The 27,042-nt window shown below is 47.9% G+C and overlaps 1 protein-coding gene across 2 annotated transcripts in view; it reads right to left on the bottom strand.

Moving 5' to 3' along the window:
- Nucleotides 1-2,358: 2,358 nt before the first annotated feature.
- DYNC2I2 (dynein 2 intermediate chain 2) overlaps nucleotides 2,359-27,042 on the bottom strand; it is a 56,856-nt gene continuing 32,172 nt past the window's right edge. For both annotated transcript variants that reach the window (XM_063936453.1, XM_063936452.1), the window contains exons 8-9: nucleotides 5,079-5,236; nucleotides 2,359-2,707 (exon numbers count right to left, since the gene is read on the bottom strand). In XM_063936453.1, coding sequence (XP_063792523.1) covers nucleotides 2,469-2,707; nucleotides 5,079-5,236 — 397 coding nt within the window. In that variant the 3' untranslated portion in view covers nucleotides 2,359-2,468. The remainder of the gene's footprint in view (nucleotides 2,708-5,078; nucleotides 5,237-27,042) is intronic.

Here is a 27,042-nt window from a genome sequence, read left to right as displayed (position 1 = left end):
ATGTACACAGACAACAAATAGACAAAGACAGACAAGTCCCACGACTCAGTAAAAATGTTACTAAAGTGTATACGGCCGTAGTGCAGTGCACGTGGCCACACTATATGAAACCTGATGTGTCCAAAAATTCCTACTAACACCCCTGCTCCATCTGGTGGCTGAGTGTTGTAGGGCAGCAAACTTCCTGGAAGAAGCAGGAAGTAAGGTTAAAATGGCCCCCAGCCATGTGCTTCCATGTTATACATGTATAAGAAAACCACATTGTCAGGTTATACTAACAGTCATCATAATTATGTATAATCTATTTTAAAAATAGACATCCCTCTTATGTATTACAGGCTTAAGAGCCAGATATGAGGGACAATACTACTCCCAGAGCCGTGGCGCTGCGAGGTATAATGCGCCCCCCCCCCCCCCCCCCCCCGCAATCTCCCCCTGTGTAGCATCGCTGCTTGTAGTGCTGGCAGACCGCGGCAGCAGTGAGAGCTGTCCACGGTCTGTTTAATGACTGAGCCGGTTGTGGACACTATCCGCGGCAGAGCTCCCCCCTTCTCCCGCCGTGATCACCTAGCAGGAGCCGGAGAGCAGAGGGAACTGGGGAACGGAGGCAGACGCCCAGCAGCGGCAGCGTGGCTGTCCGCGGCTGGGCTGAGAAGCAAGCAGCGGGAGGCAGGATCTGGGAAGCGGTTACGGGCGCCAAGGGCAGGGGGACACACATGAAAATGCACACAGCAGGGCGGCAGCATGATGACTGCCCCGATCCCCCAGCAAGTCACATTAAAGGAGTGGCGGCAGTGTGAGCTGCCTGTTACCTTATTCCAGTGGAGGCTATGACGGGGCTTCTGTAGCAAGCTCTGTCCAGCTCCTTGTCTCAGGCTGCAATCAGCCCAGGTGCGTATGGTCAATGGCGGTGCTCCTCTCTGAGCGCCAACAAGCCAATAGCTGCATGCAGCAGCACCAACAATCCCGGACCCAGGCTTTTTTATAAGCTGGGAAGGAATTGTGTGTGAAAAGGAAAGAGAAAAAATAAAAGTAAAAATAGAAATAACGTGGAGAATCTCCACGTGTGCTCTATCCTGATAGAGCACAGAAAAAAACACTGAGGTACCTTGGGAGTATGGAGGGGGTGGAGAGTTCATTTAAATATTTAAATGTGCCTATCCTGCTAAAGCCCCATCCATATCCCAAGAGTACTCCAGTCACCTCTAGTGGATAAAAAAAGAAATAGAAGCTACATTAAGCCATACACTGAGGCTACAGATGTACTGTAGCTGGGAGCCAAAGAATGGCCATATCTGACTCACTGCTGTTCAGTCGTACCACGGTCCCCTGCATCTGGCTAGCAGGCTGACTGGCACATCACCCTATGGCCAGTTGTGTTGGTCTGAGCTCCCAAAGCATACACCCTGTGGTGTATAGAGGCATCTGGACAGCTCTAAAACCACCTCCTGTCCGTGACCCCCACCCCCTTCCCAAATGTAACGTCATGTGTTCAGGGGGCAGGACAGCACTGGTAAGCACTGCTCCGGCATTGAGCATCCATGTTCATACTAGCCAGAAGATGATCACACGCACTTGCTGTTATGCCGACTGACCATTCGCCAGCTTGTCCAATCCTTTCTGGACAATTTGGTGTGGCTGATGAAATTACCCAGCCCTATAGACATGTGCGTGGTCATCCTAAACATGTTGTTCCCTGACCCCATATTAATCATCTAAAGGTGCATACACACGGTACGATGTGTGCTTACGATTTTGACTCTGCCGCCCGCCCCCCCCCCCTCCCACCAGCAGTGCACATGGTTTTGCCCATCTGCTAGAACATTTGCTGCTACAATCAGGTCTGAATTAGGCCCACAGTGTATACAGCTTGCGATAACGATGTGTGGGTTGGAATCTTAAGAAAAAATAGACAGTGCAGGCATGGCAATTTTGACTATATTGTGTGCACTCTAGTACATATCACACGTGTTTCCAGTAGTGACAGATATTAGCTTGCGATACTGATCTACGTCATTAAAGCCACTATTTACACAGAGACTCCCCCCTGTCAAAATCACAAGTAAATATATTCAAAACTGGTGGTTCTGGGCTCGGGGCAGTTCAAGGGAAATCCCATAGTCACAATCTCACCATGTGTATGCACCTTAAGACCTTTTAACGTTGTACCAGGGCAAATGTGAAATTAAGATCTGGAAACCAAACTTCCCCAGCTGTATTATGTCTGCAGTGAGATTTTGTAAGGTTACGTGTTCAAATTTCCTCACGGCACAATATTGTCAAACTACCTAATTTGTATAGTGCTGGATACAATCTGAATTATAGAGAGATACAGAATAAGAAAATTGCCAGGAAAAATTATTATTATTTTTTTTTATATCAAAGACTTTATTTTCCACTATTTACAATTGGTACCTATGGTAAATGGATAATACATGTTTATCCCCTCTTGCATCTCTTTCTGGTGATCAGTCTGTGACCGTGCTTGCCAGTTCGTCCAGTTGCACCATCTCTCTGGCTCCTTGCTCTGTGTAGTCAGAACTCAGCTGCCATATCTTAACGACTCCCGTAGCGTCTCCAGCTGCAAGGAGCTGGGTCTGTACACGGTTAAACTCCAGACAGTAAATGGGCTTACCATTGGCAGTCTGCGTTATGCTTAATGATGGCTTCTGGGAGTTTTTTCCAAAGTCAAAGAGCAGCAGTTCCCCTTAGGTGAGAAAACATGGAAATGGTTACATACTGAGGGCCTAATTCAGCACAGCAGCCGATCAGGTCTGAACTGTGCATGCCAGACAGCCGATGGCCATCTCAGCCCTGCGATCGCCTCTGCCTGATTGACAGGCAGAGACATTCGCTGGGCGGGAGGGGGCGGCGTTTTAGCAGCGCAGTCCGGCCAAAGCAGACGTACTCGGACAGCGACAGGTAGCTCCCTGCCAGCACGCAGGGGCTGCGCTGGTAGGGAGCTACTAGTCAAGTACAAAAGCATCGTTGCTGTGTGATGCTTTTGTACTTGTGCGGGGGGTAGGGCTTGACATGCGGGACGGACTAGCCCCGTGCTGGGCGTCCCCCCCCCACATGTCTGAGTAACTGATCGTAGCAGACGATCAGGTCTGAATTAGGCCCTGAGAGTGGTCGCTAAAATCCAGCACACTTATTTGACCATACATGTGACTAAATCTGAAATATACAACCACGCCAAGCAGAGTACAGAACAATGACCATATCCATGATCGGAAGTCTCAAGCGTTCCAACATTTACTACCCAGTTCCATTAAACTTGCTGAGCTGCACATTAGGGTTCATTCACCAGTATTGGATTTTGGTACTACAGCAATTAACCTTTTCCTGTGTAGTGAAAGCGAGTGGCTGTATCCTATGCTGAGGTGTAAGTACACAGCAAGATACGATGTAAGCTTATGGCAAGTACAGATTGGTAACTCTGCTTAGTTCTTGAAAGTATCCCCGTAGTTAAATATATTTACTCCCTTACACCAGTTCTCCCGCTTTCTCTCTGGTCAGTGATTCTAGAAGATTTTACGATCTTAATCTTGGCCACCTACACTAAGTATTAGAAACTAGAGTCCCTCCTCTGGAAACCCCCCACTGGTACACATATAGAAGGCATAGGGGATCTTCATAAATACCAGAGCCACTGCTGGGCTGGTAGTCCTAACAGGATTGACTTTCCATTAGCCTGGCAGTTTTGTTAAGGAGGCAATCACAAGACTGCCTGTCAGGATCCCGGCGGTCAAGATGCCGACGCCGGAATCTCGACGGGTGATTAAATGCCGCTCTCCCTCTATGGGTGTCCTTGACACCCATAGAGGGAGGAATATAACCTGAGAAGAGCGCAATGAGCCCGCAAGGGGCTCTCTAGCACTTGCCCCCTGCTGACCAGGATTCTGCTGTGAGGATCATGACAGCCAGGATTCCGGACGCTGGTAAAACGTATGTATTCTGTGTTGTTAGCCTTCCAGCAAACTGCTTTCTGTGAATGTTTCTCATTCATCCAACTGGGAGACAGGAGTTACAGTACACTAAGGTATAGATGGAGCCTGGTACTTTAATGATTTGGATATAACTCCTGCTCCTCTATACCCCACCTGACTTCAGCTTACATTAAGAGACTGACGTTTATATGCTGCACCGTGGCAAAATCATTACTCTCCTAATGATCGGGTGCTATTTCTGGGGGGGGGGGGGGGGGGGGCACTTCCAGAGCACAACCTGTGGGGAAATTCTGTAATGTATTTCACCCATCAAATGTCAGACTAAACTGCAAAACAGACCCCTTGAACCAGACGCCTGATGTACGGCTTGTGAAGCCGAAGACCTTTGTACGCGTTTGTCTGTAGGTGATGCAGCTGAGTTGGTGGAGCTAGCATCGGTGAAGACTCTGAGACTAATTCAGAGTTGATCACAGCAGCAAATTTGTTAGCAATTGGGCAAAACCAAGTGCGGGGGAGGGGGCAGATATAACGTGCAGAGAGAGTTAGATTTGGGTGGGGTGTGTTCAAACTGAAATATAAATTGCAGTGTAAAAATAAAGCAGCCCGTATTTACCCTGCACAGAAACAATATAACCCACCCAAATTTAACGCTCTCTGCACGTTATATCTGCCCTCCCCACCCCCTGCAGTCCACATGGTTTTGCCCAATTGCTAACACATTCGCTGCTACGATCAGATCTGAATTACCCCCTGTGGCCCAATCTACTGCAAAGCGTACACATGTGCTAAAGAGGTCTCTTGCTCTCCTTACTGCTAAACCTGTGTATTTCCAAGGCCCAGGGCACAGAGCACAAGATTGCTCCCCTGTAGCAGAGTCTGGAGAAAATCAGTGCGAGGTTGTTTTTAGTTGAAGAAATTGCTAGAAACCTGGCAAACGCCAAAATTCCATCGGGACGCTCTCCTTTAGGGAGGACTTTTACTCTCTGACCTAGATTCCATCGTGAGCCAAAATTTGGTTCTAATCTCTTCAACATCCTCCATTTGAGCTTGTACAATTCACATGGCACGTGGAAAATATTCCAGATTATGTCATTGTATTAATGGTGCTTTTTAAATCAGCGTACTTACCTTCACCAGAAGCTGCTGCAAATACCAATGGCCGCACAGGAGACCACCGAATGCTAAAGAGGTATTTCTGGGCCAGTTGCAGGGAACTGAGGGGTCGCTCCTGCAGCATTGAGTACAGGTGAGCATGTCCATCTGTTCCCGCACTCAGGAAAAGATTCCTACAATGAAAAACCCAAAGCATTCTTTTAGTGGAAGGCTGAGCACTCGCACAAACTACAGGTCCAGTTATACTATTGCCCCATGTAGAACCATGCAGCACGGCTCGTGTGGCGACGGAGGAACGCAGCTAGTGACAGACTGATCAATGGCCCTCATTCCGAGTTGTTCGCTCAGTAATTTTCTTCGCATCGCAGCGATTTTCCGCTAATTGCGCATGCGCAATGTTCGCACTGCGGCTGCGCCAAGTAAATTTGCTAAGAAGTTTGGTATTTTACTCACGGCATTACAAGGTTTTTTCTTCGTTCTGGTGATCGGAGTGTGATTGACAGGAAGTGGGTGTTTCTGGGCGGAAACTGGCCGTTTTATGGGAGTGTTTCTGGGCGAACGCTGGGTGTGTTTGTGACGTCAAACCAGGAACGACAAGCACTGAACTGATCGCACTGGCAGAGTAAGTCTCGAGCTACTCAGAAACTGCACAGAGAAGTCTTTTCGCAATATTGCAAATCTTTCGTTCGCAATTTTGATAAGCTAAGATTCACTCCCAGTAGGCGGCGGCTTAGCGTGTGCAATGCTGCTAAAATCTGCTAGCGAGCGAACAACTCGGAATGACCACCAATGTGTCCTGCAATTCACATCCCAGATATACAGAGGGTAACATCTATATCAGGTTCCCCAGCAACAACTGGAACAAGATGAACAGTAAAGGACAGAGACAAGAAAAACAGCTTAATGGGTATGCACGCCATGTCTTCCATTAGACTCCGAAAAGGATTTAATTTAAGTATAACAATCCCATTTTCTCTAAATGCATGGGGAAGACATGGAATGCAGAAGACAGGCAGCACAGTTGGTGTAATGGTTAGCATTACTGCTTGGCAACACTGAGGTCCAGGGTTCGATTACCACCCCTGTCCTAATTGTGTGGAGCTTGTATGTTCTCCTGTCCTTCCCACTACTACTGACAAAAATGAACCCTAGTGTGTATGCGTAAAACGCTGTGAAATTTGTGTGCACTATATAAATAACTTAATAAATAAGATGCCTCAAAGCTATCCCTACACTGAGAAGATGAAGAATCCAGCACTGTACATACAAAACTGGCGTGGATGCAAAAATGTTGAATCAGCAGGATTCAGGAAATGTGTACACCGAAGACCACGTGGAAGCCTGAGACAGCTCAGAGGAGGCCACCGTGTTACACCAAGCAGTAAACCGCTATTGTGAAAATAGTTAGTAAAACAAGTCCTTTGTATAACCACAAGGGGGCAGAAGAGAAACAAGTTACCCTCAATATAGCAAAATGGAAGGAAACGACCCTGGCGCAGATGAATCAGGAAGAGATGTGTGCCACAATAAGACCTGTACAATATGAACGTTATGGTAAGAACTTACCGTTGATAACGTGATTTCTCTTATGTCCACAGGTATCCACAGGATAACATTGGGATATTGTCGAATGACAGCGAAAATGGCACCAACACGGTCACGAGCTTTCTGGCCTCCCAGGATGCATTGGGGCCTCCACTATATAGTCCCGCCCACTGACTCAGTCAGATCAGTTCTTTCCACAGCGATTTTAGGCAGGAACATTAGGTAGAGACCTGTACAGGCGATAAGAACACACATGCACACCCTTCCATACAAGAAGGAAGACGTTTAGTGATTGTCTAGATCCTCAAATCAGATGCGTCAGGGTGGGATCCCTGTGGATACCTGTGGACATAAGAGAAATCACGTTATCAACGGTAAGTTCTTACCATAACGTTAATTTCTCTGGCTGGGTCCACAGGATAACATTGGGATTCCCAAAGCCATTTTAGTGGTGGGGACGCTCCTGATTGCACAGGAGGACCTTTCGCCCGAAGTCTGCGTCATGAGAGGCAAAAGTATCCAAGGCATAATGTCTGATGAATGTGTTTATGGAAGACCATGTGGCTGCCCTACATATCTGTTCTGCTGATGCACCCTGTTGTGCTGCCCAAGAAGGACCTACCTTACGTGTAGAGTGTGCAGAGACATTAGCCGGAATAGGGAGATCTGCATGAGAATAAGCTTCAGATATTACCATTCGGAGCCATCTCGCCAGCGTCTGTTTACTAGCAGGCCATCCTCTTCTATGGAATCCGTAGATGATGAAGAGGGAATCTGTTTTCCTGATGGCACTAGTATGATCTATGTAGATTTTTAAAGCCCGGACCACGTCCAGCGACGCTTCTCCCGCAGATAGTCCCGATACCTGAAAAGCGGGGACTACAATCTCTTCATTCAGGTGAAATTTTGATACCACCTTTGGAAGATAGCTAGATCTCTTTCTGAGAACTGCTCTGTCTGGAAAAAAAACTTATGAAAGGAGACTTACATGATAATGCTCCCAAATCTGACACTCTTCTGGCTGACGCCATTGCCAGAAAAAAAAAAAGAACTTTAACGGTTAACCACTTAAGATCTGCTCTCTCAAGTGGTTCAAACAAAGATCCCTGGAGAAATTTAAGAACTAAATTCAAATCCCAGGGAGCTGCAGGAGGAACAAATGGAGGTTGAATATGTACTACTCCTTGGAAAAACGTACGTACATCCTGTAGGTCAGCAATCTTCTGCTGAAACCATACAGTCAATGCTGAGACTTGCACCCTCAAGGAAGCAACCTTCAACCCTTTATCCAATCCTGCCTGCAGGAAATCCAAAATTCTAGCTACTTTAAAGGATCTCGGATTGTAATTTTTTCCAGAACACCAATGAATATAGGCTTGCCATATTCTATGATACACACGGGCCGAAGAAGGCTTTCTTGCTCTAAGCATGGTTTGGATTACTTGCTTTGAAAAACCTTTAGCCTCTAAGATAGAGGTTTCAACAGCCACGCCGTCAAAGACAGGCGATCCAGATGACTGTGACAACAAGGACCCTGCATTAACAGATCTGGACATTGAGGAAGCAGTATCGGTGCTTCCACGGACATTCTCAACAGATCTGTGTACCAATGCCTTCTTGGCCAAGCTGGAGCTATTAGAATGATTGCTCCTTTTGCCTGTTTTATCTCTCCCTACTCTGGGTAACAGAGATATTGGAGGGAACAGATATGCCAGCTAAAACCTCCATTCTACTGACAGTGCGTCTACCAGGACCGCTCCTGGGTCCCTTGTTCTTGATCCGTACCTCGGAACTTTGTTGTTTAGACGAGACGCCATAAGGTCTATCTCTGGTAGACCCCATCTGTTCACCAGTGTCTGAAACACTTCTGGGTGTAGCGCCCATTCGGTTTCCTGAATGGTGTGCCGACTGAGAAAATCTGCTTCCCAGTTTAGTACACCCGGGACAAATACTGCTGACAATGCTGGGAGATGGAGTTCTGCCCATTTTAGAATGGGGGTTACTTCCTCCATCAGACTCTTGCTGTGAGTTCCTCCTTGATGATTGAGGTATGCTACTGCCGTCGCATTGTCTGAGCGGATCTGGACTGGTCTTCCTTGTAGATTGTCCTTTGCCTGAACCAGAGCCAAGTAAATGGCTCTTGTTTCTAACAGATTTATCGGCAGGCGACTTTCCCTTGCAGTCCATTTTCCCTGGAACCATAGGCTTCCGAGTACCGCCCCCCAGCCTTGCAGGCTGGCATCTGTCGTCAGGACTTGCCACTCTTTTATCCAAAAGGGTCTCCCCTTGTTTAAATGGTCTGTCTGTAGCCACCATGCTAGAGACCTTTTTACATTTACTGGAATCTTTATCATCTGCTTTTTTAATCGTTTGATGATTTCCGTTCCATTTGGTCAAAATGAGATGCTGCAACGGTCTGGAGTGGAATTGCGCATATTCCACCATGTCGAACGTTGATACCATCAGACCCAACAGTCGCATTGCTGCATGGACTGACATTGTCTGGGCTTACAACGCTTCCTGGGCCATGACCTGCACCTTGACTATTTTTTTCTCTGATAAGAGAACTCTCTGTAGGTCTGAATCCAATATGGCTCCCAAATTAACCATCCGCTGTGACGGATTCAGGGACGACTTCTCCCAATTTATGAGCCACCCTTGTCTCTGTAAACAAACTATCGTCTGTTGGAGATGGCTCAACAGTAAATCTTGCGACTGTGCTAAGATTAATAGGTCGTCTAGGTATGGGAATATTCTTATCCCTTGCTTGCGCAGACAAGCTGCCATAACCACCATGATCTTGGTAAACACCCTGGGTGCTGTAGCTAGCCCGAAGGGCAGAGCTTGGAACTGGAAGTGTTCCTTGAGGATGGCAAACCTGAGGTAACACTGATGTGATAGTGCTATAGGTACATGCAGGTAAGCATCCCGTACATCCAGAGATACCATATAGTCCCCCGGTTCCATAGCCAACATTATGGAGCGTAACGTCTCCATGTGGAACTTCGGGATCCATATGTAGTTGTTCAACATCTTCAGATTTAGAATTGGTCGATATGACCCATTTGGTTTCTGGATTAGAAACAGATTGGAGTAATACCCCTGTCCCTTTTGTGATGGAGGTACTGGGACAATCACCCCTGACTGCATTAATTTTTGGACTGCTTCTTGCAGGGCATTGGCCTTTGACTCTATACGAGACGGGCTGGTGCAAAAAAATCTTTGAGGAGGCTGCCTCCTGAATGGGAACCCATACCCCTGAGATACTACCTTCTGCACCCAGGCATCTGTTGTTGACTGTTGCCATATGTGTGCAAATTGCAGGAGTCGGCCCCCAACCCTGGAATCCTCCAGGCAGAGGCCCGTCTCTTCAGGCTGAGGGTTTCTGTTCAGGTTTGGAAGCTGGCTTTTTGCTAGTCCACTGCTTCCTACCCCTGGATTTAAACTGGGGTTGTTTAGACTCCTCTTTAGCTTTCGCTTTGCTTTGCCAGCGAAATGAGCGAAATTTTAAACCCTTGGACTTAGGGTTATAGGTAGCCGGAAATCTGACCTTTTTCGATTCAGCCTCTGACTCTAGGATATCCGATAAGGTTTTTCCAAATAATATATTACCCACGAAAGGCAATGCTTCCAATTCTTTCTTGGACTCCGCATCTGCCTTCCAGGTCCGTAGCCAAACTGCTCTGCGAGCGACTACTGCCAGGGCTGAAGCTTTAGAAGCAACAGTGCCAACATCAATAGCTGCTTCTTCTAAATACTGGGCAGATTGTCTTAAACGGCAAAGACGATTCTCTTGCTCCCTAGTAGGAGAGGGGATGTCATTCTCTAGTTCCTCTATCCATTCGCCCATTGCCTTTGCTACCCAGGCCGAAGCCATAGCAGGTCTTACCACTGCACCTACAAGAGAAAAAATATTTTTCAATAGGCTCTCTACCCTTCTGTCTGTGACATCATTCAAAGAGGTAGATGACAGTGGTAAAGCAGATTTATGCACGAGTCGCAGAACATGTGCATCTACTTTTGGAGGAACTTCTCTCTTCGAACAATCTCCAGCAGGAAATGGATAATAAGAATCCCATCTCTTAGGAATCTTATACTTTTTACTGGGCGCTGCCCAAGACTCATCCATCATTTCCGTCAACTCATCTGACGCTGGAAATTCAGCCTTCACTGACTTTGTTAGTTTGAATACAGGTGCTTTTGCTTTTAACGCTGTCTTGGCTGGTTCTTCCAGAGAAAGCACAGCCTTCACTGCATTAATGAGTTCAGCTACATCATCTGAACTAAAGCTCTGCGACTGATCATCATACGGAGTTGACTCTATTGTTTCCGCATCATCATCCGATGTATCATCTTGTGTAGTCTGCCATACAGACGTATCTGTCTTAGTCTTACCTGCCCCTTGGTTGCTTGTAGAAGCTACTGGAACCAAACCATAGGAAGGGAGCTGCATGTATGGGTTCATAGTGTAACCTAACCCTTGAGGTGGTGCTACCGGAGCTAACCTGTCCGCTATTGAAGACAGAGTCTTTGCGAACATATTCCATGGTGGCTCTACTGGAGGCTGAACTAACTCCTGTTTTTTACTTCGCTGAAAAGCGAAACAGTTTGCACACAAACCCTCATAAGTGACCAATTGATTCATATCAATTACCCCTGACTTACAAGATAAGCATGTTAGGGCTGTAGGAGTGCTTGACAAATTCTCCTCATCACTTTTGCCGCTCACAGACATTTTATCTGATATTGACTACACCATTTTGTGACTGAAAAACACTCTATAATCAGTATATAGAGGTGAAATCAATCTGACCACAGTGCACCTGATTTGAGGGTCAGAACAGGACTGACATTACACAGAAAAGTCAGCACGCATACTAGCAGTCAGTCACATGTTAAAGCATTAGACATTGTCATATGAGAATACAACCTCCATAATAACTTAAACATAAGTAGGAAAATTGTACTTCTGTTTTTACTGGTTCTTTTTTCAACATAACATGCAGAAAACACAGTAATATACAGGTCTCATATGCAATAGGTACTAAAAATTAACAATGCATACTAAGGAGTAGAAAGGATTTTTTAGTACTATATACCCTGCCTCCAGAGAGCGGGATACAGGGAGACTCACCACACTTCCATATCCAAGCAAAGACGCTCGTAAGACGCTGAGTGGATTCAGACGCTACTGGTGTACACTGCCGCTCTTGGTAACTGATATCGGACACGGACGCTGAGCGACTCCACGTGCATGCAGACGCTAAAGGCCTGCGACTCGGTCTGGGCGGGTTTATATCCAGTGTACACAACCGCAGTGTCTAAGCTGCGACCGAGTACCCTCGTGGTAGCGTCTGAGCCGGAAGTGAGGTCATTCAGTTCATGAAACGAGAGACACGCGGGAACTGGCCATGAACTCAGAGGAGGGACGGCCAGGAGAGCGTCTGAAACCCCCTGTTGACTTAAACTCCCAGGATCGCGGCCTCACCTAGTCCTGGCGCCTATGATCCCCAGAGCGTAGCGCTGTCACACCGGGATGTTCGGCGCATCAACACACTGTAGTCTCCACCAAATCAGTGTAGCTGTGTCCTGACCCCTCTAGTACGAGGAAGTCCATAGACTCACCGTCTCCCCATGCTCCGGCCACAGCCTGGTTACGTCTGCTGGACCTGCTAGAACATCCGACACAGACGCCCGTCGAGACAGCACTGTACCGCGGAGGTAAGCGTTGTTGCGACCCGGTGGGGAGTTGTTGGAGCAACCCTTTCTAATATGCGTTTAAGACGCTGCTAAGAGAAGTCGCTCAAAAACTAAAACAGTAAGTCTATAAAAATAAATTGATGAAAACTTAAGGCTGCTTTCACAGCAGCCCTGTGACCATGCGGCTTCCTGCCGCACCAAGCAAAAAACTGATCTGACTGAGTCAGTGGGCGGGACTATATAGTGGAGGCCCCAATGCATCCTGGGAGGCCAGAAAGCTTGTGACCGTGTTGGTGCCATTTTCGCTGTCGCTCGACAATATCCCAATGTTATCCTGTGGATAATCCTGTGGACCCAGCCAGAGAAACCCATTGTTTAGTTGAAAAGGTCATACATTTAGTCACAACCCTGTCTCCTATCTGTGGGTCTCCCAGCTTTCACAAAGCAGAAAAAGTGAACAATCTGCTTGTTCAAACTAAATAATATTTTCCATAAAAAAATAGAAAAAGAGAGAGTCACAAGTGTAAATCTTTAAGGACTCTAAAATGCTAAGAAATTAGGATTTTAATACCTACCGGTAAATCCTTTTCTCGTAGTCCATAAGGGATATTGGGTAATCTAGTACGATGGGGTATAGAGAGGGTCCAAAGGAAGCGGTGCTCTTTAAATTTCTTCAACTGGGTGTGCTGGCTCCTCCCCTCTATGCCTCCTCCCACAGGCAGTTATAGGTAAAAACGTGCCCGAAGGAGAAAGGACATACTTGAGAGAAGGAATGTAACAACAATGGGTCTAATTCAGAGTTGATCGCAGCAGCAAATTTGTTAGCAGTTTGGTAAAACCATGGGGGTAATTCCAAGTTGATCGCAGCAGGAAATTTTTTAGCAGTTGGGCAAAACCATGTGCACTGCAGGGGGGGGGCAGATATAACATTTGCAGAGAGAGTTAGATTTGGGTGGGTTATTTTGTTTCTGTGCAGGGTAAATACTGGCTGCTTTACTTTTTACACTGCAATTTAGATTGCAGATTGAACTCACCACACCCAAATCTATCTCTCTCTGCACATGTTATATCTGCCCCCCCTGCAGTGCACATGGTTTTGCCCAACTGCTAAAAAATGTCCTGCTGCGATCATCTTGGAATTACCCCCCATGTGCACTGCAGCGGGGGCAGATATAACATGTGCAGAGAGAGTTAGATTTAGGAGGGGTGTGTTCAAACTGGAGAAAGGACATATATGAGAGAAGGAACATAACCGAAAAGGTGGTGAGATTTACACACCAGCACACCACTAACATTCAACAACCAGCAACAGCTGGTAACAACAAACAGCAACCACTGAACAGGTAACTATAGAACAAGAACCTGCAGAAAAGTCCACGCACTGAGGCGGGCGCCCAATATCCCTTATGGTCTACGAGAAAAGGATTTACCGGTAGAGGTATTAAAATCCTATTTTCTCTAGCATCCATAAGGGATATTGGGGAACACTAGTACGATGGGGACGTCCCAAAGCTTCCAGAACGGGCGGGAACGTGCGGAGACTGCTGCAGCACCGCCTGCCCAAACTGGGTATCCTCTTTGGCCAGGGTATCAAACTTGTAGAACTTCACAAAGGTGTTCTTCCCCGACCAGGTAGCAGCTCGGCATAGTTGTAAGGCCGAAACTCCACGGGCAGCCGCCCAGGAAGAGCCCACTGATCTTGTAGAGTGGGCCTTCAAAGACTTAGGAACAGGTAAGGCTGCCGACACATAAGCCTGTTAGATAATAAGCCGAATCCAATGAGCAATGGACTGCTTTGAAGCAGGACAACCCTTTTTCTGTGCATCATAGAGCACAAACAAGGAATCCGTCTTTCTGATCCGAGCTGTCCGCTTGACACAGATCTTCAAGGCACGCACAGCATCCAATGCCTCCGGAGTAGCGGAAGAGTTAGAACTGGATGGAACCACAATAGGTTTGTTTCAGGTGAAAAGCAGATACAACCTTCGGCGGGAACTGCTGTCTAGTCCGGAGCTCCGCTCTGTACTCATAAAAGATCAAATATGGACTTTTACACGATAAGGCCCACAATTCTGAAACACGACGAGCAGAGGCCAGGGCCAGTAACATCACCGTCTTCCACGTGAGGTACTTGTCTTCTACCGTCATCAGAGGTTCAAACCAGGAGGACTGTAGCAATGTTGTAACACAACATCCAAATCCCAGGGTGCCGTATGCGGCACAAAAGGTGGTTGGATGCGGAGTACCCCTTGCAAGAAGGTCTGAACTTCTGGCAACACCACCAATTTCTTTTGGAAGAAAATGGAGAGAGCTGAAATCTGGACCTTAAGGGAACACAGACGTAATCCCTTATCCACACCAGCCTGCAGGAAACGTAAGAAACGTCCCAAGTGAAACTCAGCAGGCAGATATGTGCGTTCCTCGCACCAAGAGACCTATTTTCTCCAGATATGATGATAGTGTTTTTACATCACAGGTTTCCTGACCTGAACCATGGTAGCAATAACCTTTTACGAAAGGCCCTTGTGAGCTAGGATGTTCCGCTCAACCTCCATGCCGTCAAACGAAGTCGCCGTAAGTTCGGGTAGACGAACGGTCCTTGTTGAAGAAAATCTTTTTTGAATAATAGAGGTCAAGGGTCTTCGACGGACATGTCCAGAAGATCCGCATACCACGCCCGTCGAGGCCAATATGGGGCAATCAGAATTGCCTGTACTCCTTGATTTCTGATTCGCTTGAGCACCCTTGGGGGCAATGGAATCAGAGGAAACAGGTAGACAAGCCGGTAAGGCCAAGGCGTCGTCAGTGCATCCACTGCCCTCGCCTGAGGGTTCCTGATCCGTGAGCAATACCAGGGAAGTTTTTTGTTGAGATGAGAAGCCATCATGTCTTTTTGTGGGCAACCCCACCGGTTGATGATCTGCTGGAAGTCCGCCTCCCAGTTGTCCACACCCGGCATGAAGATTGCTGACATGGCTCTTGTATTTCTTTCCGCCCAGAGGAGTATCTTTGACACCTCTCACGTGCAGGCTCTGCTTTTTGTCCCTCCTTGTCGACTAATATACGCCACCGCCGTGGCGTTGTCAGACTGTACCTTTATTGCATGATCCCGGAGTAGAGGAGAGGCTTGAAGCAGAGCATTGTAGATCGCCCGAAGTTCCAGAATGTTGATCGGAAGGAGGCTTTCGTGGGCTGACCACCTGCCCTGGAACCTGCCCCTTGTGTGTCAGCTCCCCATTCCCTTAGACTCGCATCAGTCGTGAGGAGGGTCCAATCCTGAATCCCGAAACTCCGGCCCTCCAGGAGATTGGAGCACTGTAGCCACCACAGGAGGGAAATCCTGGCCTGAGGCGACAGCTGAATGATCCGGTGTATCTGTAGATGTGAGCCGGACCACTTGCTCAGAAGATCCAACTGAAAGGTTCTGGCATGGAACCTCCCATACTGGATCGCCTCGTATGAGGCAGCCATCTTGCCTAACAATCTTATGCAAAGATGTACGGACACTCGAGTAGGTCGGAGCACCATGAGGACCATCTCCTGAAGTGTTTTCGCCATGTCCTCTGGTAGAAACACCTTCTGGGCCACAGTATCCAGCAACATCCCCAGGAACAGGAGCCTCTGAGTTGGCTCCAGGTGGGACTTCTGGAAGTTGAGGATCCACCCATGGTCTGACAGAAGATGGATGGTGCGGTCGATATGCAGCAACAAAAGCTCCCTGGATCGTGCTGTTATCAAAAGATCGTCAATATAAGGGACCACATAGACCCTCCTGGACCCGGAGTTGGAACATCATCTCTGCCATCACCTTCGTGAATACCCTCGGGGCTGTAGACAAGCCGAAGGGCAGTGCTTGAAATTGGAAGTGATCATCCAGCAGGGCAAACCGTAGGTACGCCTGATGAAGCGGCCAAATCGGAATATGGAGATAGGCATCCTTGATATGCAAGGAAACCATAAATTCCTGTACTTCCAGGCCCGCAATCACTGCTCGCAGGTATTCCATTTTGAACTTGAACACCCTCAAATAAGGATTCAAGGATTTCAGATTCAGACTGGGTACCACAAACAGGTTTGAGTAAAATCCCTTGCTGCACTGCGGTAGTGGTACTGGTACAATGACGTGGGACTGAACAAACTTTCGGATAGCCTGTTGCAACGTAACTTCCATATCCTGCAAAGCTGGTAAGCCCGATTTGAAAAATCGTTGAGGGGGAGTACTGTCGAACTCCAGCCTGTAGCCCTGAGAAACAAGATCTCTGACCCAGGCATCCTGGCAGGAGGTCTCCCAGACGCGGCTGAAGTGACGCAGTCGAGCTCCCACCTTGAGATCCCCTCGGGGTGGGTGGGTACCGTCATGCTGAGGCCTTAGTGGAAGCAGAACCGGTGGACTGTTCCTGAGAACTGGTGCTTGCTGGTTTTCTGGACTTACATCTGGTGCCTCTAGCAGCATTGGAGGCACCTCTGTCCTTAGATCAAAACCGGTGAGACTGAAAGGACTGGAGAAAGCCATTTCCCAGAAAAGGGGAGGGATTCCACACTGCGTTTGGATTCTGCGTCCGCAATCCACTGACGCAACCACAAGGCCCTGTGCGCCGACACTGCCATGGCAGAAGTCCGAGCATTAATATTCCCCATCTCCTTGAGCGAATCACAGAGGACACAGGTAGTGTCCTGAATGTGCTTCAGGAGGGTTACCATAGTAACTAAGGGCATATCTCCCCGAGAGGCCCCCTTGTATTTGAATGGCCCAAGAATGAATAACGTGGGTCATCCAGCAACCCGCAATGACTAGTCTTTGTGCTATACCAGCTGCAGTGTATATAGATTTTAGTGTAGTCTCAATCTTCCTATCCCCAGGATCCTTTATGGTAAAGGAGCCCGGGGCGGGTAGCACTGCCTTTTTAGACAGGCGAGACACTGAGACATTCACCCCAGGGGGTTCCTCCCAAAATTTTCTACCTTCAGGTGCAAATGGGAAAGTGTGCAAAAACTTTTTGGACACTTCGAATTTTCTGTCTGGATGTTTCCAGGCCTGTTTGAATAAGTTATCTAACTCTGGAGAATCAGGGAAAGTGACATTAGGCTTGTTCTGAACAAGGAAAAACAACTGCTGTGACCTCTAGGGGGAGCTTTAACACGTCCCTTATAGCCAAAATCAGGATTTTGGTACTTACCGATAAATCCCTTTCTCCGATTCCACAGGGGCCACTGGAGTACAGATACAATGGGGATATAGTAGGCAGTAACTGGGAGCTGGCACTTTAAATTTATAACCATGTGACTAGCTCCTCCCCTACTATGTCCCCCCTCCAAGCCAGTCTAGTCAAAACGGTGCCCGAGGAGAGCTGGCAAAGACCAACGTCAAAGTAGAGGAGGTTCGCTAAGCCAACTAAAACAAGATAACACCAAGAAAACCTGGAAACATAGTGATAGGGTAATAGGAGCAAAACGCGTAGTCACACAGTGACATGCAACCCGATAATTGTAGAAGGAGGAAACAGCGCTGGGTGGGCGTCCAGTGGCCCCTGTGGAATCGGAGAAAGGGATTTATCGGTAAGTACCAAAATCCTGATTTCTTCTTCATCCACTAGGGGCCACTGGAGTGCAGATACAATGGGGACGTCCCAGAGCTCCCAAGACGGGAGGGAAAGCGTTGAGAGTCCTGCAAAACCGCTCGGCCAACCTGTGACACAGAGGCCGCAAAAAGGTCAAATCGGTAAAACGTGATAAACGTATGATGTCCCGACTAAGCGGCATAGCAACATGAAGCATTCCTGGAAACCCGTGGACGGCCGCCCCCGAAGGTCCCCCAGAGCGCATGGAGTGCGCCTAAATGGAAAATGGAGGCTCTCGAGCAACTGCCAAATAAGACTGTCTAATGGACAGACGTATCCAACGGCCCAACGTCTGCTCTGCCCCCGGCCATTTAGGATGGGAGCATCGTACGGAACAAAGAAGAAATCAATTTGTCGAATAGCCGAAGACCTCTGTGGAGAGAGTCGGCGAGCCCTGACAACATTCAAAGAGGGCCGAAAACACAAGTGTCAGATTTATATGAAAAGCGGACATCACCCATAGAAGGAACGACAGGTGAGTATGAAGCTCAGCCGTAACCTTATTCTAAAAAGAGGGGCTGCCGGTAGAGTACTCCCTGCAAGAGAGCCTGAACTTCCAGCAGCCAGGCTAATTTCCTTTGGAAGAAAACCGAAAGAGCAGAGACCTGAAATTCAGGTCAACCTAGTCGAAGCGCAGCCGAGCAAAACCACCCGGAGAAAACCAAAGAAGGCGGCAAAATGAAAAACCGAAGGGAAAAAACCCTCGTTACCCACACCAGGGCACATAAAGTTTCCAAAAGTGGCAACAGTGAGACGAGGAAACAGACTTTCGAAATCGGGGCTCAGTAGGTATAACCGAACTAGGGAACTCCTTCCTTCTGAGAAGGTCTCGTGAACAGTCACACCGTTAAACGAAACCTGTGTAAGACTGAACAAAGAAAAAGGACCCTGTTGAAGTAGACATTCCCGCAGATGGTAGGAGCTAAGTCTCTTCCACTGACAACAGGTGTAGGGTGGATCTTCAAGACGGGCGCGGCCAAATTGGAGTCACCGGAAGGACTAGCGTGCATTCTCCCTTTATGTGTTGCAGAAAGTGAGGAAGAAACAGAAAAGGAGGAAAGATAGACTAACCAGAAGCTCCAAGGAGCCGCGAGAGCATCCTCGGCTACTGCCGCCAGAGCTCACGTCCGAGAGTAGTAAAGGGTTGAAGAGTCAGTCGGAATGCCATGAGGTCGACCCGAGTTCTCCGTCAACAGCGGACCAGCTGACAAAACTCCGGGGAATGTCCACTCACCCGGATGCCTGACCTGGAATGAAGATTGTCGTCCTCTGTGCAGAGGAGAAAGTAGGTAACCCCTCCCAGCACCGTCACTTGGCTGAAGAGAGAGGGGAAATGGTCCAGGAGGAAGGAAAAATCCTCTGACGGACCGAGCTGAGAACCATCCCTAAACACAGAAAACAGTATGAAGAGCATAAATGGGACCCGTGTCGAATCAGAAGATCCTGGATCCTCCGGATATTCAAAAGCAACCTAATCTGCAGAGTGGATTTCCAGCAGTGGATTGTCCAGTTAGGGGAAAAAAAAAAAAAAAAACGTCACTCCCTGCCTATGAAGTAGTGCTATCCTGAGCCTTTCATGAACACGGTGGGAGTGGAAGAGAGCCCGAGTGGAAAGGTCTGACAGTGGAACTAAGTATCCTGTACCAAGAATCAGAAAAGCCCGATGAGGAAGCCCAATGGAAACCAGTAAATAGCATCCCTGATGACTAAGGACGCCTAAACCCCCTTTCTTCTTAAAACTGGCAATCACAGACTGAAAAGGACGCTAAGTTCAGAATAGGCCTGGCCAAGCCATCTGGCTTCGGCACGGGGAAAGAACAAAGACCTGAGAAGATTGCCCCGATTCCAAGGATGTGCGGAAACAGGTAACCGCACTCCTGCGGTCAGAAGCATCTGGAACGCCGCCTGCAGTACGACTCTCTTGTCGACGTAAACCGGTAGACCTGTGGTGAGGGACCCCTGAGGCGGTCGGACTCCAAAATCGAGTATGTACCCGTGATGCAAAACCTAACCCAAGCATACCCAGGCCTCCCAGAAAAACCACAGACATGCACCCACCCTGGGATCTCCCAGGTGGGAGGGAGGTCTGACCTGCGGTGGGTGTGTTGGAGGACCTACAATCAGACTGGTTTGAGGATGCTGAACCTCTGCCTTGGCCTCTTACTCTGATATCCCTTGGTGACGGAGATACCGCCCCTGTCATGGACTCGAATGGAAAGGGCACAGAAAGATCGGTACAGGTCCGTCTTGGAGCTGGAGCAGTAGTAGGGGAAAGAAAAGTGGACTTATCCCCAATGGCCTGAAATATCCAGGCAGGAAGATCCTTCCCGACCAGGCCCATAATGAACCTGCTGCTCTTAGGATTCAATATCCGCTCATCACTGTCGCAGTCCCAAAGGTCGTTGGGTTAAGACAGCCCAAGCGGAAATGCAGGCTCCGAGTATACAGACGTCCTTGGAGACTTCAAAAGAATATAAAGCAGAAACATGACTCTGATCTGCCCAAGGAATCAGGTGATCCTGATGCAAACCAACCGGTAAACTAGAGGACAATTGTTCCACAACCTACCTGCTCCGGACAAGGTAGAACCCCTGCTGCCGCCTATTTCTCTTAGATGGCTCCTCAGCAAGGTTGCCCCAGGAAAAGGCAGCTTCTTGGATCGGCGATACATCGAGGGGTATACCCTTGGAGAGGTCGGATATCATTTCCTGCTATCTGCGGGGAAAGGATAGGAAAACAAACCAGGTTTGATACCTGAAATTGTGCATTCAGATGTCTCCAGGCCGCCGACCGGAGCACATCCAGCTCATCCGAAACTGGACAAGTCGTTGTCATTTCTTCATTGGCGCCGAACTCCGAGGTACGTGAAGTGACCGACTCCCTTACCTGCAGCATCAGATGAACTGCTGTACAATGCGCCGCGATATCCTGGGATACTGGTTCAGACTCCACCGAAAACAGACATCATCAGTATCCTGGACAGCTCTCGCCTCCTCCAAGAGGGGCCTCTCATCCGCAGAGTCGTGTAACACTGAGGTTAGCAACCTCCTTTTAGAAACCTGGAGAGGGGAAATGACAGACAGGGTCTCTGGTTAACAGTGACCTTACCTGCGTAAGCTGAGCTGTGCAAACAGGAGCGTCCTGCAGCTGCGTTGAGGGCTGAACAGATGGCTGCCCCGCACAATCCCCACCTAACAGGGATTTCTCTGACTGTCCAGGTGATATGAACGAAAGGAGAAAAGGTGGGTTAAAGATGCGTAGCCCTATGTAATGTCTGCACTATAACGTGCAGTGACAGATACATTTCAAATAAACCTTCTGAAGCAGCGGAGACCTGAACCGTAAATATCGACTGTAGTGGGAAGTGGGTCCTGAACCCGGAGCTGGATACTGCTAGGCAGTGGCTCTAACCACTTGGCTATTACCGCCACTGCTGCACTGCGGGACAGGAGTCTTAGCCACTAGGCTATAGGAGCTTTAAAGTAGGTTTTTGTTGGGATTCCAACCCTGGTCCCTGCGTTCAGATGTCCCCGCTACTAGTGTACTTGTCTGATGCCACACACATTCCCCAAATTACAAGTGAAACAAAGGAATAATAAAGGGAAGGAAAACCCGTCTCGGAGGCTCCGATGGTCTCCCAAAATGGCGGTTAGCCAGTGATAAAAGCCGGGGGGAAATGTTATGTGGCAAGGCGGAGCTATGTTAACTCTTATAACTGAACATCCAATATACATGGGACTTTATCTATTTGTCTCTGAGTATGCAAGATTAGCCCACTAGGCTACAGGAGACAGTACAAATATGAACCCAGGTCTGTACCTGGATGTGGCAGAGGTTTCACCTGCAGGGAGGAAATGGCCGCCAGAGTGAAATTCCTCTGGGCTATGAGATAAAATCAATATAATGGATAACTGGATTAGTGTGCTGAGCCACACTGCCTCCTTGTATCTGACTGCATAGTGTATACTACATGCTCACCAGCACCACCTGTCTGCGCTGCCGCACAGCATAAAACCTGTGCTCCGCATTAGTTAAACTGAGTATAAAGTGGGATCTGAACCCAGATAAATGGCCACCACACTATAACAGCGGCCGGGGAGCGGAGAGCGCTGAGCCCGCTGTACAGAGCGGGAGATAGCTCCACCCCCCGCTTATGGCGCCTTATTTAAAATTTACCTTCACCGAAGCGGGAAGTGCCCTGTACCCCCCACTGGTCATGCGAGTCGCAGCCGAGGAGCGGGGAGCGTTGAGCCCGCTATACAGAGCTAGCACAGCCCTGTATCTGCGAGCCGCCGCCGGGGAGTGCTGCGCTGTACAGAGCGCGAGTCGCGGCCGGGGAGCGCTGAGCCTGCTCCGCCCCCGTCGTAAAAGGCGCCAAATTTAAAAATTGCTTTGCGCTCCAGCGGGATCCCTGTGCCGGCTCTGTGAGTCGCGCTGAGCGGGGATCCGTGCGTGGGGAGCGGGGAGGTGAGCCACAGCCGCCGGAGAGCCGCACCAATTTACAGACAATGCCCCATACAACGAAACACTCAGTACATTACAGCCCCAGAGAGCCCTTCTGGAGTGGGTTGTACAGTTCTACAATAAAAAAGTGCATTGCTCTGAAAACATAATAGCCACCACAAATAAAGTACAGCTTACTCACCACTGCTGCTGTTCTTGGTGGAGTGGCCCCGACACGCGCCGCACGCAGCGGTGTCCGGCCGCATATACTTACCGCTGCCAAGCTGCCGGAATCTTCTGCCGACGGAGCGGCTCTGACACGCGCCGCGCGCAGCGGTGTCCGGCCAGCTCCGGAGAGCTCAGTGTCTCCTTCAGCCGGGGCCCATCCCGAGCCGCACGCAGCTGCGATGGGACCCCGCCGGCAGCCTCCCGCGGTGCAGACTGGCAGTGGCAGAGCTGCCAGTCTGTGTGTGCAAGAATAAAAATAAATGAATAAAAATAAATAAAAATTTTCAAGAGAAAGCCCAAGAGTGACCAGCTCCCTCGGGCACTAAAATAAGACTGGCTTGGAGGGGGGGCATAGTAGGGGAGGAGCTAGTCACATGGTTATAAATTTAAAGTGCCAGCTCCCAGTTACTGCCTACTATATCCCCATTGTATCTGCACTCCAGTGGCCCCTAGTGGATGAAGGAGAAATGAGGGGTTCAATACACTGAGCAGAATCGGGATCCCCAACAACGGGATTCAGGTCATCCCTATCATCCTGTACATCATCATCTGTATCAGATACTGTAGTAGCGCAGGTAAACTACGTTTCTGAGGACCTGTAAGAGAGAGGGGGTGCTGTGCATCTGCCCTAGCAGCTAAATCTGCAACAGCTTGTTGTAGTAGCTGAGTTTTCTGCACATTAGCAGTGAGCTGGGATGACATATCAGACATCATAGTCTTAAGAGACCCTAACCAGTGGGGCTCTGAACCCTCTCCCCCAGCCCCTTCACGTATTTGTGAAGATTGACTACATTGTTCACAGGAAACAGAGTCAGTAGATAATGGAGAGAATCTAGTGTGACATACACTATATAAGCTTGTGTTTACCCATGTTTCACAGTAAGCACAATAACATACACACAGACTGCCCCACTGTATGTGAGAGGAGACACAGAGTGAGAGGACCCAGCACACCCTGTGAGGCTGTCAGCTTCTTAAAACACAGTAAACACTAATAAATTCAGTCCTAAATAGGAGCCAGATAGTGTACACAAGTGCACCAGAGATCCACCGTGGCTGAGGAGTCAGGAAGCGCTGTGTGTGCTGTATATGACTGCAGTAAGCAGTGGAAGGCGCCAAAATGCCTCAGATTCCGCTCTAACGTAGCTCCGCCCCCTCTAATAGCGCCGGAGCTACTATATATATTATACTGGCAAAAGTCTCCTTTTATGCTTAAAACATCACACAAGTATTAGTTAAGTCCAGTTGTGCCAGTTCTACATGGGGGATCTTAGAGGGACCCCCCCCCGGGAGGGCCCCGTATGCCGCACCCGTGGTCAGCCGCACTTTGAACCGGGGGACCCCCCCTAGCGGGCCCCCGGTGTGTACTCACCACTGATGTCACCTTCAGGCAGCGTTAAGGGTGTGCGGCGTGCTGCGGTTGTAACAGCCAAGGCGCAGTGCCCCACTGAGCAACAACCTCTCAGAATGGTGGCACCTTGTAAGGCCAGTGAACGCCCCCCCCCCATCCCCCCTAACTCCCACGGTGCGGGTATGCTGTTGCACAGACAGCATGCTGAAAATAATAAAAGATTTAAAAGAAATTGAAGAAAACTCTCTGGAGCCGCAGAGATATGCATCCTCTCCTGAAGGTACTTTTTTTTCTAAACTGCTTGTGGGAGGGGGCATAGAGGGGAGGAGCCAGCACACCCAGATGAAGAAATTTAAAGTGCACTGGCTCCTTTGGACCCCGTCTATACGCAATCGTACTAGTTTTCCCCAATATCTCTTATGGATGCTAGAGAAACTATAATTGTATAATACTGGCAATAAAGCAATACATTTGCTGCCTACTTCATCAGAAGAATATGAGCGCAAAAGAAATCAAGAATTGGCTAATCATGGTACGCCAGAAAAAGGATAGCATAAACATTTTATCAAAGTAATTAATCAGAGAAATAATTTTGATGGATTTAGCTAATGGTGTTAAAAATCTCTTTACTTTCATTAAAATAAAAATTAGTTAGACCATCCGGGTGTCTCTTGTTCTCAGGTTTTATTCTCCTGTCTGTTTTAGCACCCGCACTTTTTAACTAAACCGTCCATCTTCTCTCTCAACATGGAGGGCTCCTCTTATGCTCCCCTGATTTGGGAAGCCCATAAGTAAAGATCCAGCGTTTGGGAACCACCCAACACTCCCTGTATAATCATGTTACAAAATAACTTACTTTAGCTTGGAGTGACCTTAATGCTATCATATCTGAAATAACAGTGAAATTCCTGCTATGACTATTTCGGTGCTTCGGGATAGAACGGGCAACCTTTAGCATAACCCAGTTAAAATGAATTGCATCTTTCGAACGGACAGTCTATATGACTATGACGGACAATTATACAATCTTCATAGCTAATCTCCGGTGGGACATAACTCATTTCCTATAAGTGCAGAATCTCATCTTGTGACCTAACTTACATTGAACCTTCCACCTCCTTTAAACTTGAATTCCTATCACAGAGGAGAAGATTTATGCTGCCCTCAAAACACAGAAGCCTCCCAAAAGCACTGGGCCCCAAGGGCTTCTCTATATCATACTATAAAACTGTTCAACTGTATTTAGTTCCACATTTAACTTAAATGTTTAGTCAAAATCGAAATGTTAATTTTTTCACCCTGATTCACATTTACGGTTCTCCAAAAGCCGGATAAGGACCCCCTCTCCTTCTCTAACTATCGTCCTATCTCATTACTTATTGTAGATTTAAAAATGTTTACCAAAATTCTCACGAATAAGCTTAACGGTCTATTACCCAACTTGACAGACCCTGATCCGGTGGGCTTTGACCGATCCAGGCAGGCTTTTGATAATGTTAGACGCACAATAGTTTATCAGATTAATACACAATCTTCCCTCATTGGTGCTTGCCTTGGACATGGAGAAGGCCTTTTAAAGTGTTTCTTGTCCATTCACGATTCAAACACTCCTTCCATTTGGTTTCAGAGGTAAATTTCTACAGACCATTAAGCCTTTTACTATAATCCTTCTTCTGCTGTTCTTATAGGGAAATTACGTTCAGATTATTTGGGCATTACCAATGGGACTAGACAGGTCTGCCCTCTCTTGCCCCTTTTTTTTGCACTTTTCATTGAACCCTTGCCAGGAAAATTAGCGCATCACCAACGTCACGGTTGGAAATTCCCAAAATACACTTTCTCTATTTGCCGATGATGCCCTCCTTATCCTGACTAAACCACTCACTTCCCTTCCCGTCTCTGTAGTGAACTATCCCAATATGGAGAATTATCGGGTAATAAAATAACCATCACTAGCCTGAGATCCTGACTTTTCACCACCTGGAGCATTTGAAGAAACTACTTGTTAAGTTTTTACTTCACATAGATGAAGACTACATGAAATACCTAGTGGTCCACATAACTGAAACCTATGATCGTCTTTATAATGCTAATTATCCTTGTTTAAATTGATAGCATAAGATCTACTGCCTCGGAATAGATACTTTATATGTTGGGTAGGTTGCATACATGTGATAAAGATGATTGTCCTCCCTAAGTACCTGTACTAATTTTTAAATGCTCCTGATCGCAGTACCTTACTCGTGTACTCAGCTCCCTTCAATCCTCATACTGGAAATATATTTGGGATGACAAAAAGCCTCATGTACGTTGGGATATTTTGGCTAAGCAGTCTTACAGAGGTGGACTTGGGCTGCATATGCTCCTTGGGTATTATGTTGCCTCCCGTCTGAGTCAGATGGTCGCTTGACAGCCTCCTCATCATACTAAGCGTTGGGTGGATTTGGAGGGTACTATGGTGGGTGTGGAGTCGATCTCTCAACTACCTTGGGTACTGAGCAAAGACCTAAGGCTGCCCTCGGTCCTTATTGCGGTGCTCACGCTCTCCAATTGGCATAGTCTTAAGAAATGTGTCCTACTTGAGTACTCCTCCCCTCGGACACCTTTATGGAATAAACCCTCATTTCATCCCGGTCAGTCATCCATTATGTCATCTATCTGGATAGCTGCAGGTATCAATCATTTTTTTGTTACAGGTAAATTTGCCCCACAGTCCTTTGCAGACAACCAGGAAAGACACGGCCTTTCCCACTCTTATTTCTATCAGTACCTACAAATCCAGCACTCTGTAAACTCACTAACCTCTGCCCTGCTTTGTGGCCCTTTTTCAGTGGAAATACCCTGTATATACAGACCCAATGATAGAGGAACTATTTCTTTCATATACCATTCTGTTCTGGAATTGGATCACATGACTCCCCCTAGTCTTGTATGACAGTATGGTACTTGATTATATGCCCATACTTTGCAATGCCCCCTTTTTTGTCAATCCTGGCTCGTTTACCCTCCCAAACCTACCTTTCCCCACCCAACTTCCCAGTCTCTCCCTTGCCACAATATTACAATGGTTTTCCATGTTTTCGATTATTGTCCT

The sequence above is a fragment of the Pseudophryne corroboree genome, chromosome 8, assembly GCF_028390025.1.
Source record: "Pseudophryne corroboree isolate aPseCor3 chromosome 8, aPseCor3.hap2, whole genome shotgun sequence".
NCBI classification, from domain to species: Eukaryota; Metazoa; Chordata; class Amphibia; order Anura; family Myobatrachidae; genus Pseudophryne; species Pseudophryne corroboree.
This window is presented reverse-complemented; position numbering and strand designations above follow the sequence as displayed.